General features: G+C 37.3%; 1 protein-coding gene across 3 annotated transcripts in view; it reads right to left on the bottom strand.

Annotated features, from left to right (window-relative positions):
• Nucleotides 1-15,035, bottom strand: part of PGAP1 (post-GPI attachment to proteins inositol deacylase 1) — a 75,056-nt gene that overhangs the window by 8,568 nt on the left and 51,453 nt on the right. For all 3 annotated transcript variants that reach the window (XM_046019589.1, XM_046019590.1, XM_046019591.1), the window contains 5 exons: nt 14,977-15,028; nt 14,395-14,461; nt 13,860-13,968; nt 12,160-12,198; nt 1,034-1,127 (listed from right to left, as the gene is read on the bottom strand). In XM_046019589.1, the coding sequence (XP_045875545.1) occupies nt 1,034-1,127; nt 12,160-12,198; nt 13,860-13,968; nt 14,395-14,461; nt 14,977-15,028 (361 nt within the window). The remainder of the gene's footprint in view (nt 1-1,033; nt 1,128-12,159; nt 12,199-13,859; nt 13,969-14,394; nt 14,462-14,976; nt 15,029-15,035) is intronic.

A 15,035-nucleotide genomic window follows, 5' to 3' on the forward strand; every position in this document is an offset into this window, starting at 1 on the left:
GTAACAGCCAACCTACTTTCCAAAGCATCTATACCATTTCACATTCCCAAAAGCAGCATATGAAGGTTAAAATGAATACTAAAGGCAGACTTGAAATTCCAAGTCATCGAAAGGAAATCAGTAGCTGCAGAAGGATTGGCAAGAGGAAATGGTAGGGATATTTTTGGACTATTTTTATGTATTTTGAGCCACTGTCTTTTCCTGTCTCGTCTCCCTTCATTACAACCCAAGCCCAACAATGTGTGAGGGCTTTATAGAGCAGGCTCCTGGGAAAGTATTTTCATTGCTCTCCTCTAGGAAAGGTTTTGTCCAATGCAGTGTATATTCTAATCTGGATCTCTGGGTTCATTCTCCACCCTTACTTTGTTCTGAGTTCTGGGAGGCTGACTTAGGTGCAATGAATGATAGGCACTGACAAGAGGAAATAAGGTTCGTATATGTATTTCCCTGCCTTTTCCCCCTGTGGAGCCACAGCTTGACAGTGGCTACAGCTATGGTTCTGCTGCCCTCCGCTACAGCCCTCTAGGCTTGCTCACTCCCTTTCCCTGAAAACGAGGAGTATCAGACGGCTCTACTGCTAACCTGGCACTTAATCATTTCTTGTTGGTTTCTCTTAACCCTACCCATACTTTTGAAATAGTCTCTTCATTAAAATAAACTCTCAGTTATTCCATTCAGGACCTAACTGATGTAGTGGGTACAGCCCAAACATTACACTGAATGCCTACTATGTGCTATACTACACTACATTAGGTACTAGGGATGGAATAGGGAACAAGATCCCCATCAAGGAGACTCTACCTCTTAAGATATCCTCAGAATAAAGGGAAAAAACTTCAGACACTAAAGTGTAAAATGGAAAAGCTAAGTAAGGAATCTTCTTGGGGATCTCCTAAAACCAGAGGATCTGAAATGCCTGTAAACTGCAGAGATGGGTCATGAATTCAGCCACATGAGGGACAAAGAAGTAGTAATGAAGCACTTTGGAGAAAAGGGATGGAGAGAGATGGAGGAGGAATAGAAACATTCTTACCTGTTGAGAAAAGAGAATATAACTGTCCTCCATAAGCGAGAAGGATACTAGATGTAACATAAGCAGGAAGAGCTCCACCGTGAAATCTAACTACCTAGAAAACAGGCAAATCAAAGGGCAACTTCTGAATATTCATGTTAATGAAATTAATGTACTTTCACATGAAATAAAAGTGTCTTTCTTCACTTTATATTTTCCCTGACATGGCCACAGAGGTACTTCCAGTAATGGGTATCAAAACTCTAAGCGAAATAAATATCGAGAATATACAGTATGTTAGAAACATGTAATCAGAATTTTTCATAAAGGTGCAACAAAAAAAATATGCAGTTGAGTAGCATATACTACAGACTTTTTTCTACAAGGTTTATTGAGCATTTAATATAGTCCAGGCATGATACTAAACATTTTATAATTATCTCATTCTTTCCTCCCAAAATCCTTTCAGGTAATTGTTATCCCTATTTTACAGATGAAGAAATTCAGGCACAGGGAGCCCAAGTAACCTGCACAATTAAAAACCCAATAGACAAGTAGGGGAACCTGGGTGCCTCAGTTGGTTAAGCATCCAACTCTTGATTTTGGCTCAGGTCATAATTTCAGAGTGATGTGATCAAGCCCGGTGTCAGGCTCTATGTTTGGCACGGAGCATGACTGAGATTCTCTCTTTCCCTTTCCCTCTGTCCCTTGCATGCATGCACACTCTCTCTTGAAAATAAATACAATCTTTTAAAAAAAGTTAATAGACAAGTTTCTCATTAACTCTTATTGTCCTCATCAGTAAAATGGGGACAAGATGGTACTTATCTTATAGGTGCTTTTAAAGATTAAGGATGTTCACTTGTGTAAAGCATTTACAGTATTAACTCAAACATGTTAAGCTATCACAAAATATTAGCTGCTATTACAAGTATGCCTCATTTTATTGTTTTTGCTTCACTGCACTTTGGAGATAATTGAATTTTTTACAAATTGAACGTTTGTGGCAACTGGCATTGAACAAGTCTATTGGTGCCATTTTCCAAGAGCATTTGCTCACTTTGTGTCATACTTTGAGAATCCTTGCAATATTTCAAGTGTTTTCATTATTGTATTTGTTATTATAATCTACAATGACTGATTATGACTCATGGAAAGCTCAATGCTAATGGTTAGCATTTTTTAGCTATAAAGTTTTAAAAATTAAATGAAACTCAGTACCTGCTAATGACCTGGTAGAAAACATATAGCATACTTTAGTTATCAACAGTACAGAAAGAGGGGTGCCTGGGTGGCTCGCTGGTTAACCATGTGACTGATTTTGGCTCAGGTCATGATCTCAAGGGTCGTGGAGTAGAACCCAAGGTGGAGTCCCCCATGGGGGGGGGGAATCCCCACTCAGCAGGGAGTCTACTTGAGATTCTCTCCTGTGTGTGTACACGTGCACTGTGCACACTTCCGCTCTCAAATAAATCTTAAAAAAGAAAACAGGAGGGGGGAGGAGAAATGGTAGAGGAGTAGGAGACTTAAATTTCATCTGGTCCCAGGAATTTAGCTAGATAGTTACCAAACCATTATGAACTACTACAAACTCAACAGGAGATTGAAGAAAAGAATAGCAGCAATTCTATGAACAGGAAAGTAGCCACCTTCTAGAAGGTAGGACGTGTGGAGAAGCGAATCTGAGGCAATAATTCAGAAGATACACACGGGAGGAGGGAGCTTCCATCAGCCGGCTACCAGTAAGCGAAAGAGCAGCAGAGCACAAAATATGAACTTTTAGAAGTCTGCTCCGCTGAGGGACATCACTCCAGTAGCCAAGCAGGGGGTGGAGTCCTCCCTGGGACAGTGTGGTCTCAGGACTCTCAGGTCACAGAAAGACCGGGCAGAGCTCAGGGGCAGAGGTCCCAAGTATCAGAGCGGGGAAGCCGGCTGCAAAGATGGAGCTGCAGAGTGGGCTCTCAGCTCAGGGCTGCCTTAAACCACAATCCGTGGCACAGCTGGGCCACTATTCTTCGAGCAGGGACCCAACAAGCAGCAGGTCCAGGGAGACTTCCCTGCCTCCCCAGGAGGAGTGGTGCAGGAGCACACCACAGGAATCTGCTAGGTTTGGAAACTCCAAACGCGGTTGTGTGCCAGAGACAGAAGTGCTCGGTCACAGGCCAGGTGAGCATGGAGTTGGGCCGGAAACCAGGGAGACAGGAGTGATTGCTTTTCTCTGAAGGCTCCCTGAGGAGGGGGGCCCTGAGTTCTCAGCTCCTCTGGGACCGGAGACTGGGAGGCTGCCACTTTCATTCTCATCCTCCAAAGCTGTATGGAAAGCTTTCAGGGGACAAAAGGTACAGAGAGCAAACCCCAGCAGATTGCTTAGCCTGGCCCCTGGCAAGGGTGGTACAATTCCGTATCAGGCAAAGACACGTGAGAATCACTGCAACAGGCCCGTCCCCCAGATCAGCAAGAACATTCAGCCAAGACTAAGTTTACCAATCAATGAGAACTGCAAAAACTCCAGTGCTAGGGGCACCTGGGTGGCTCAGTGGGTTAAAGCCTCTGTTTTCGGCTCAGGTCATGATCCCAGAGTCCTGGGATCGAGCCCCGCATCGGGCTCTCTGCTCAGCAGGGAGCCTGCTTCCTCCTCTCTCTCTCTACCTGCTTCTCTGCAGGTACTTGTGATCTCCACTTGTGATTTCCCTCTGTCAAATAAATAAATAAAATCTTAAAAAAAAAACAAAACTCTAGTGCTAGAGGAATATAGCACATAGAATTCATGGCTTTTCCCCCATGATTCTTTAGTTGTTCAAAGTTAGTTTTTTTTTTTTAATTTTCTTTTTTCTATTTTTTTAAATTTTTCTTCTTTTTTCAAACAACATCTTAATTCCCTTTTTAAAATCCATTTTAATTTTAATTTTTACAGTTATATTCTATCCCTTTTTTGTATTCAACTTTATTTTTTTTGTATAAGTTTTTCTTTCTTTAAAATTTTGGGATACAGTTTCTTCCAACAGACCAAAATATATCCTAAATCCAGTATATGGCTTTGTCCTAGTCTCCACAGAGAGAATGATCACATTCTCTCCTTTTTGTTTTTTAATTTTTTTCTTTCTTTTTTCAACCAACTTCTTATCACTTCCTTTTATAAAATCTTTAATTTTCATCTTTATAATCATATTTCCATCCCTTCATCATATTTACCCTTATTTTGGTATATATATAAACTTTTTTCTTTAAAATTTTGGGAGGCAGTTTCTTCTAAAGACCAAAATGTAGTGTGTGGCTCTGTTCTATTCACCAGCCTGATTATCATCTTTTCTTTTTTTTTTTTTTTAAGATTTTATTTATTTATTTGTCAGAGAGAGTGAGCACAGGCAGACAGAGTGGCAGGCAGAGGCAGAGGGAGAAGCAGGCTCCCTGCTGAACAAGGGGCCTGATATGGGACGCAATCCCAGGACTCTGGGATCATGACCTGAGCTGAAGGCAGACGCTTAACCAACTGAGCCACCCAGGCGCCCCCACAATCTTTTTGTTTTTTGCCTTTCTTTAACCCTTGGTTTCTGATTTGCTTAGCGTATATTTTTCTGGGGGTCGTTGTTACCCTTTTAGCATTTTGTTCTCTCATCATCTATTCTTTTCCGGACAAAATGGGGAAACTCACCTCAAAAAACAAAAAACAAAAAACAAGAGGCAGTACTAACTGCCAGAGACCTAATCAATACGGACATTATAAGATGTTGGAACTAGAGTTCAGAATGATGATTATAAAGATACTAGCTGGGCTTGATATAAGCATAGAAGATACCAGAGAATCCCTTTCTCGAGAAATAAAAGAACTAAAATCTAACCAAGTCAAAATAAAAAAGGCTATTAATGCAGTACAACAAAAAATGGAGGCTCTAACTGAAAGGATAAATGAGGCAGAAGAGAGAATTAGTGATATAGAAGACCAAATGATGGAGAATAACGAAGCTGAGAAAAAGAGAGATAAACAACTACTGGATCACGAGGTGAGAATTTGAGAGATAAATGATACCATAAGATGAAACAATATTATAATAACTGGGATCCCAGAAGAAGAAAAAGAGAGAGGGGCAGAAGGTATACTGGAGCAAATTGTAATGGAAAAAGAATTTTCCTAATTTGGGGAAGGAAACAGGCATCAAAATCCAGGAAGCACAGAAAATTCCCCCTCAAAATCAATAAAAAATAGGTCAACACCCCATCATCTAGTAGTAAAACTTACAAGGTTCAGAGACAAAGAGAAAATCCTGAAAGCAGCTCAGGACAGGAGATCTGTAACCTACAATGGTAGAAATATTAGATTGGCAGGAGATCCATCCACAGAGACCTGGCATGCCAGAATGGATTGGCATGATATAGTCAAGGCACTAAATGAGAAAAATATGCAGCCAAGTGTACTATATCCAGCTAGGCTGTCACTGAAAATAGAAGGAGAAATTAAAAAACAAAAAAACAAAAAAACTTCCAATACAAAAACTGGAAGAATTTGAGAACACAAAACCAGCCCTACAGGCAATATTGAAAGGGATCCTCTATGCAAAGAAAGAGCCACAAAAATAACACAGATCAGAAAGGAACAGAGATTTTATACAGTAACAGTCACCTTACAGGCAGTACAATGGCCCTAAATTCTTATCTTTCAACAGTTACCCTTAATGTAAATGGTTAAATGCCCAATCAAAAGACACAGGTATCAGATTCAATAAAAAATCAAGACCTTCCAAAAATTTTTTTTTAATAAACATATAATGTATTTTTATCCCCAGGGGTATAGGTCTGTGAATCGCCAGGTTTACACACTTCACAGCACTCACGATAGCACATACCCTCCCCAATGTCCATAACCCCCTCCCCCTCTCCCAACCCTACCTCCCCCCAGCAACCCCCAGTTTGTTTTGTGAGATTAAGAGTCATTTATGGTTTGTCTCCCTCCCAATCCCATCTTGTTTCATTAGACTATGGACTCTGAAAAACAACCTGAGGGTTTTGAAGAGTCAGGGGTGGGAGGTTGGGGGAACAGGTGGTGGGTAATAGGGAGGGCACGTTTTGCATGGAGCACTGGGTGTTGTGCAAAAACAATGAATACTGTTATGCTGAAAAAATAAATAAAATGGAAAAAAAAAATCAAGACCTACCAATAGACTGTCTGCAAGAGACTCATTTTAGACCCAAAGGCACCTCCAGACTTAAAGTGAGGTGATGGAAAAATATTTACCATCTTAATGGACATTAGAAGAAAACTGGGTGGCGATCCTTGTATCAGACAAATTAGATTTTAAACCAAAGACTATAATAAGAGATGAGGAAGGCACTATATCATACATAATTAAAGGTTCTTTCCAACAAGAAGATCTAACAATTTTTACCTATGCCCCTAACATGGGAGCAGCCAATTATATAAATTAATAAATAACAAAATCAAGGGGCACCTGGGTGGCTCAGTGGGTTAGGCCTCTGCCTTCGGCTCAGGTCATGATCTCAGGGTTCTGGGATTGAGCCCCGCATCAGGCTCTCTGCTCAGCGGGGAGCTTGCTTCCCCCTCTCTCTCTGCCTACTGCTCTGCCTACTTTTGATCTCTCACTGTCAAATAAATAAGATCTTTAAAAAAATAGTAATAACAAAATCAAAGAAACACATCAACAGTTATACAAAAATAGTAGGGGGAAAAAATAGTAGGGGACTTTAACACCCTCCTCATTGAAATGGACAGAGCATCTAAGCAAAAGATCAGCAAGGAAATAAAGGCTTTAAATGACACACTGGACAAGATGGACATCACAGATGTCCACAGATGTCCAATATTCAGAACACACCATCCCAAAGCAAGAGAATACACATTCTTCTCCAGTGCACTTGGAATATTCTCCAGAATAGATCACATCCTGGGTCACAAATCAGGTCTCAACTGGTACCAAAAGACTGGGATCATTCTCTGCATGTTTTTGGACCACAATGCTTTGAAACTAGAACTCAACCACAAGAGGAAAGTTGGAAAGAACTCAAATTCATGGAGGCTCAAGAGTATCCTACTAAAGAATGAATGGGTCAACCAGGAAATTAAAGAAGAATTTAAAAAATTCATGGCAACAAATGAAAATGAAAACACAACTGTTCAAAACCTTTGGGATGCAGCAAAGGTGGTTAAGCCTTTCTCAAGAAACAGGAAAGGTCTCAAGTCCACAACCTGACCCTACACCTAAAGGAGCAGAAGAAAGAACAGCAAAAAAAGCCTAAACCCAGCAGGAGAAGAGAAATTAAATAAAGAGCAGAGCAGAAATCAATGAAATAGAAACCAAAAGAACAGTAGAACAGATCAATGAAACTAGGAGCTGGTTCTCTGAAAGAATGTAAGATTGAACCCCTGGCCAGACTTATTAAAAAGAGAAGAGGAAGAACCCAAATTAATAAAATCATGAATGAAAGAGGAGAGATCACAACCAACACCAAAGAAATTATATAATCAGAAGAATATATTATGAGCAACTATATGCCAATGGTCATGGGAGGCAGGAAAAGAGAGGAAGAAGAGTCAGATTCACAGTGATTTGATATAAGAAAGGCCCAACTTGCCACTGCTGGCTTTGAAGAGGAAGGAAGGGACCACAAGTCAAGAAGTGCAGGCAGCCTGTAGAAGCAGAAATGGCAAACAAACATGATTTCCCAGAGTGTCCAGAAGAAACACAACCCAGGGCACCTAGGTGGTTCAGTCGTTAACCATCTGCCTTTGCCTCAGGTCACGATCCCAGGGTCCTGGGACTGAGCCCCACATCAGGCTTCCTGCTTGGCAGGATGCCTGCTTTTCCCTCTCCCACTTCCCCTGCTTGCGTGCCCTCTGTCTCTGTCATATAAATAAATAAAATCTAAAAAAAAAAAGAAAAGAAAAGAAAAAAGAAACACAACCCTGCTAACACCTTTACTGGAAACCCATTTTCGACTTCTGATCTCCAGAACTATAGGATAATGAATTTGTGTAACAACACTAAGTTTGTGGCAATTTCTTACAGCAGCAATATCAAATTAGTACAATAATAAAACCATAAATAGTTTCATCATCATTTTTAAATGTGTAACATAGATTTCTCAATGTATAATTTAAATTTTTAAGCCTAGAATCTAAAGTGGGTTTTTCCCCCACAACAATTCTGTTTCTGAATTTTGATGTGACTATTCTCTTACAGCAAAACTGAATTTAAAAGTATTACATTTTAAAAATATATTGAATACTATCTAGATATGACATTGTCTAAATAGTTTTATCATATAAGGAAATGTTATCAGAAGCATTAAACTTTCTAAATAATGAAAAGAAAACAGTACAGCAGTTAAGCAGCATAGCAGGCTTTGCGTCAGTCTTCTAGATTACGGCTCTGCCTCTCCCTAGCTCTGTTTCCTTGGACGTGTTACTTTACCCCTCCTTCTCCCTGTGCCTTTATTTATAAAATGGAGATAAATAGCATTTATCTCACAGGGAGTTTGAGGCTTAAATGTGTTCAGTTGTATAAAGCATTTGGTATAGTAACTGGCACAGATACGTGATCAGAAAATATTAGCTGTTATTATTAACCTTTAATGCTCTTCACTGTCTTTGGAAATCTTCTAGGAGTTTCTATATAGTATTCTGAACATGACAGTTCCTTGTAATGACTATCACTGTTATGAGTATTAACTATTCTACTGGGCTACAGCTACAGCTCGTATAACATATGACAAAATCCACAATCATAAACTGGTCACTAAGGAACATATTCAAATTGTAGACATGCTTGATTTGGTCTAGTATTTGGCACAGTATTTCTTTACATTTCAAATTAGATGCCAACATTAAAAAATTAAAAAATTTTTATCTAAAACTCTAGATTTCCAGTTTCTCTTAAAATCTAAAGATTTAGCATTGTTAGTCTTCATTCCTATATAGAAATGATTTAATAGTTTTTATAATTCTCTTGAGAAAGTAACTTCAGCTTTATTCTTTGCCCTCTTTCATTAAAGAACATGTAAATATTTTTCTTTCCTTTTTCTGAAAAAGAGAAAGAAAAACTAATTTGATAGAAAATTAACTAATAAGCAAAGGCTAAAGATTCTCCCAAGTTGTTTCTCTTTATTCCTATTCTCAGTCTTCTTTGACTGAATCAGCAACATTGGAAATATGTATTATTTTTAAAAGATGAATAATATATACTACATCAATTTGTTTTCCCATTCTCAAGCTAAATTTTTAAACAAATATGAAGGAAGAGCATCATATCTTTCAGTAATTTGGGAAAGACTTAATCACCACAAATTCTTTGACATTTAAAAAAGTACCCACCTTTGATCCTGTAACACCTACATATCTTTGTTTTTTAGATAAATTTCCATACCTAAACAAGAATATTAGTATGTCCTTATTTGATGGACATATAATTTATGCTTGGCTATCAAGTATCAAGCTAACTTGACTTTTCCTGTCACTACTCTGAATTATGAGCCCTAGGGATGATATGGATAAGACATGGGGCGCCTGAGTGGCTCAGTGGGTTAAGCCTCTGCCTTCAGCTCAGGTCATGATCTCAGGGTTCTGGGATCAAGTCCCAAGTCACGCTCTCTGCTCGGGAGGGAGCCTGCTTTCTTCTCTGTCTCTCTCTCTCTCTGCCTGCCTCTCTGCCTACTTGTGATCTCTGTCAAATAAATAAATAAAATCTTAAAAAAAAAAAAAAAAGGACAGTATGTTATATTTTCAGCCCGTACCACTGTGTACAGTAACATGCCTTTTGGACATACTAAAAATACAATAGCATCAATTCTTCCTCTATATTCCAAGACATAATTTTTCTTCTTTTTTTAAAGATTTTATTTATTTATTTGACAGAGAGAGACCACAAGTAGGCAGAGAGGCAGGCAGAGAGAGAGGGGGATGCAGGCTCCCTGCTGAGCAGAGAGCCCGATGCAGGGCTCAATCCCAGGACTCTGAGATCATGACCTGAGCCAAAGACAGAGGCTTTAACCCACTGAGCCACCCAGGCGCCCCTAGGTTTTCTTTTTTTTTTTTTTTTTCCCACCTATCCTCTGTAATTTTTCTTTTAAAAGGTCCCTTAATAAGCTAGAGAATGTATTGTAACTATCCATGGTGCTACTCTTCCAATTTATACCATTTAATCTTCTCTTTCTAAAGTAGCACATTTTACATATGAACTTAGAATTTTCTAATGTTCACAGATTTAATAACAATCACAATCTAGTTCTCACCAGATTGTTGTGAGAATCAAATGAGATAATGCATATAAGAAATTTCTGAGTTAGGGTCACCTGGGTGACTCAGTGAGTTAAAGCCTCTGCCTTCAGCTCAGGTCATGATCTCAAGGTCCTGGAATCAAACCCCTCATTGGGTTCTCTGCTCAGCAGAGAGACTGCTTCCCACTCTCTCTCTCTGCCTGCCTCTCTGCCTACTTGTGATCTCTGTCTGTCAAATAAATAAATAAAATCTTTAAAAAAAAAAGTACTAAAAAAAATTTCTGGGTTAATTTTAATTTGTGAGTTTTATAATTATAGTTAAAGGACTTAAATTTTTAAAATTCTGCTATGCTATGCCATAACAACAAAAAAAATAATAGAAGGCGCAATAAAACTTTAGTGAGTTTTTTAATATTTTATTTATTTATTTGATAGATGGAGATCACAAGCAGGCCGAGAAGCAGGCAGAGAGAAAGGAGGAAGCAGGCTCTCTGCTAAGCAGAGAGCCCGATGTGGGGCTTGATCCCAGGACCCTGGGATCATGACCTGAGCCGAAGGCAGAGGCTTTAACCCACTGAGCCACCCAGGCGCCCCTGTGAGTTTTAAAATTAGTATATAATTTTTGACTAATCAATATTATTATTTATGCCAGGTTATACAATTCTGCAAATTATAATGATGTTGAGTAATACCTTAGTAGTTCTACTACTTGATAAATTATTTAAAAAAAATTTTTTTAGGGGCGCCTGGGTGGCTCAGTGGGTTAAGCCGCTGCCTTCAGCTCAGGTCATGATCTCAGGGTCCTGGGATCGAGTCCCACATTGGGCTCTCTGCTCGGCGGCGATCCTGCTTCCTTCTCTCTCTCTCTGCCTGCCTCTCTGTCTACTTGTGGTCTCTGTCAAATAAATAAATAAAAAAAAATCTTTAAAAAAAATTTTTTTTTTAAGATTTTATTTATTTGACAGAGAGCAAGAGAGAGAGAGAGCACAAGCAGAGGGAGCTGGCAGGCAGAGGGAGTGGGAGAAGCTGGCTCCCTGCAGAGCAGGGGAAGCCTGATATGGGACTTGCTCCTAGGACTCCGGAATCATGACTCAAGCCAAAGGCAGTGGCTTAACCCACTGAGCCACCCAGGCGCCCTCAATAAATTATTTTTATAACACCATTTGCTTATGAACTACAGTAACAGTAAATTTAAAGTATTTCAACTGAAAAAATAGTAAATTTAAGGTATTTCAACATGTTTATTTTTAATATAATTTACTTTTTATTTTTACAAATTAAGCACATACAACATAAAAAGTTATTTGAAAATGTTTGTTTATAAGACAGAGCCTCTAAATTTTACTGGACTATGAATTATAGCATAGTATGAGCAACATGAAATCTTAATATGACATTCATTTAGCCAAAAACAGTAATTTTTTTTTAAAGATTTTATTTATTTATTTGACAGACAGAGATCACAAGTAGGCAGAGAGGCAGGCAGAGAGAGAAAGGAAGGGAAGCAGGCTCCCTGCCGAGCAGAGAGCCTGATGCGGGGCTCGATCCCAGGACCCTGGGATCATGACCTGAGCCGAAGGCAGAGGCTTTAGCCCACTGAGCCACCCAGGCACCCCCAAAAACAGTACTTTGAAAATCAGGAATCAGCTCTCATCTCTAGGAATGAAAGCATCACCTTAAAGCCAGGCATGGCAAACTAAGATTTGTCTGCCAAGAATTGGTTTTGGATTTTATTAAAGTGGGAAAAAGAAGGAAAAGGAGAAAAATGAAAAAGAAAGAAGCAGCTGCGACAGTACCAGCAGCAAGAGACCATATTTAGCTTGGTAAAATATTTTATTATCTGGACTTTCCCAGCAAAAAGTTTGCAACCCTTGCCTTATAGTATCATTAAGGCAACCCATAATCAAGCAGGAATCACTTACCTGTCCAAGTATTTGTGAAAACGAAGTCTTAACTGTCACCTGGTTTAAAAATAATCATTAAAAAAAAAAAGGTTATTTCTCCTAAAGCCTTCTAGTTCACATTTTATTAAACTGAGCACTTCTGCACATCTCTACACATAATCATTAATTTTTTTATAATGACCGAACTAAATTCATTATGGTCTTATAAAAATTCTCTGAACCACAAATTTTAATTTGTATTAAGTGTAGTTTTATTGTTCACCATATTTTCCTGGATTCTAATTCTCTGACAACTGGTTGAATGTTATGGTACTTGTAACCCTTTACTAACTAGGATAGTTGATGAACCAGAATATCTTAGCACCACGTGATTCAAGCTAAAGGACTTAACTAAACGACTGAATTCAGAAGCTATACACATGTTTGCTGAACAATTAAATACAAATTAACCCATTGCATAACCAGTATTTTAAGTCTCAAACCTATAACTTTATAGCACTAAGTATAGTTAAGCTAAGGCACTTCTGAGTAAATTTCACAAAAACAAGTTTTATAGGATATAAGACCAGAAACAGAGCATATTTGGTAAAATTTAAGCCAAAACAATATTTTAAAAAGAAATTCAACAATTATTATCTCTATTATAAATACACTTTTTTTTGATATTAAGAAGTCTGGAAAAAGGAAATACGTATTTCATACAGAAATTATAAAATGACTTCAAAATACTTAATATTTAAAAACAAAGTACTTATAAAAACATGGTCATTTTTGAAAGTATGCATTACTTATAGCCAAATTATTAATGCTATTTTTGCTGTCACTATTAGAAATATGAAGGCACATGTTAAAAATCATTATAGTCCACAAAATCCTTCAGTGTTAAAAACAGAAAGATATTAAAGCATTAACAAAGACTATGAAATCCAAAATAAGTCATAATTTAGGTCCAATGAAATTTGTTGCCAACACAGTCTGACCTACCAATTCTAGTCCACCCCAAGTTAATTCTAATGAAGAACCCAAATATTTAAGGTTGTTTTAAAGTAACTGAACAGAATGAAGATATTTCACATAAACCAGAAATCACCATTAAAACATATAATCTCTTAAATATGGAATCCTTAGAACCAGGGATGTTCTGATACAGAGGGACTCTTGTAGTTCACGAATCCATAAAAGTAAATGTTAGTCAAGTTTATCTCCCTTCTCTTGGAGCAGAGATGTACTGTGACAGTAAAACAAACACAGCAGGCATACTACACTACACACATAAATGACAGAGATTTAAAAAGCTAGTGAAAAGGAAAGAAGAGTCTTAACGCTTATCCAGTAGAGCTGGAAACCAACATATATCATATTAATTACTGCAGTAAAGCCATGTCAGCTGATTTCATGATGTTCTTCAATTTATAGAGAATTTTGTTTTTCGTTTTTTTATAAAGAATTTTGAGCTTTGGGCCTCTAAACTTAGAAGGTTAATCTATAGTCTTAATTTTATTTTCTATTACTTATTAAGACATATACTTTCAATGGTACAGCTGAGGAAATACTGAGGTGGTGCTGAGAGGCAAATGGAGAATATTTAAAGCATCATAAAAGTCTATTTCATGTATTTATTGGCTTCCACTTTGCCATATATCTATGGTTAATATAAAAATGTATTTCCTGTGTATTCTATAACTAAATCTTAAAAGTTAAGCAAACATGAAACTTACTTCATACTGACAATCTGAAGATGTATACATCTTTAATAATGCTACATGGCTGTCATTTTCTGGTTGAGCAATGTGGAGTTTCAGAGAAATTTCTGTGGAAGAAGGTACCCTGAAAAGATAACTTAAATATTAATTCTCAAATACAAAATGATGTTAAATATCCATTGCTAAGTCAATCCTTGCACAGCACAATGAAATAATGGAGAGGAAGACAAATGTCAGAGATGTTATTATAGATGGACATTTTTTCAATTGTATCACAGTTGTTTGAATGCTCCTTCATCTACAACAGGCATCTAGGAAGGGGTCGATGCTCCAAGCAAGTAAAGTTTAAATTATATATCATTTAGATAAGAATACTACATTATCTTATAATATTATCTTATGAACACAATGCTACCTAAAGGATAGGTACATTTTATTAAGAGGCACTTAAATAGTTTCATTAAAATTTCACTATGATTTAAATAAACTAAGAAGAATACATGCTATTCAAAATGGCCAAAGTTTAAGATAAATTCTTTCATATACTTACTGCGCAATAGTAAGTGAATCTTCATAAGACCAAGGAATATGAAGCTTATAGATACTAGTTATTTCTTCTGTGGAAACATAAAGGCAATATGTGTTATAAACCTACTACAACACCTAACTACACAGTTCCCCATTTCATAAAAAATAACCAGTAAGACTTAGATGATATAAAGAATTACCGAGAATTATTAAATTCTTAAAGTTTAATTAGACTTACAAAAGATATTAGAGTATATGGAAACTGGTAAACTTGAAAACTAGAGCATGGTAGGTAAAAAAAAAGAACAACTAGGTAAACTAGGAAACTAGAGCAAACTAAGAAACTGGTAAAACAGCTAAACTTAATTACTATTATAATGAGATAGAAAAATATATATTTTGTATATATGTAGATATTTAAACTGATACAGTTGAAGGTACTTAGTATTAAGAAAGGGTCTATGTTATATCTTGGAAATACAGCTTTTTTACTATCATAATCTAATCTTAATTCACATAAATAAATAAATATTATATAAAATTCAAGTGAAGATCTATTGATTCTTCAAATGACAATACTATTCTTCTCAGAAAATACACTTACCTTTGACTCCTGAGCACTTGCTTACCACGTTGATTTTAAAAGCCTGGTATATCTAGTAA

Source organism: Meles meles, chromosome 9 (genome assembly GCF_922984935.1).
Source record: "Meles meles chromosome 9, mMelMel3.1 paternal haplotype, whole genome shotgun sequence".
Classification (NCBI taxonomy): Eukaryota; Metazoa; Chordata; class Mammalia; order Carnivora; family Mustelidae; genus Meles; species Meles meles.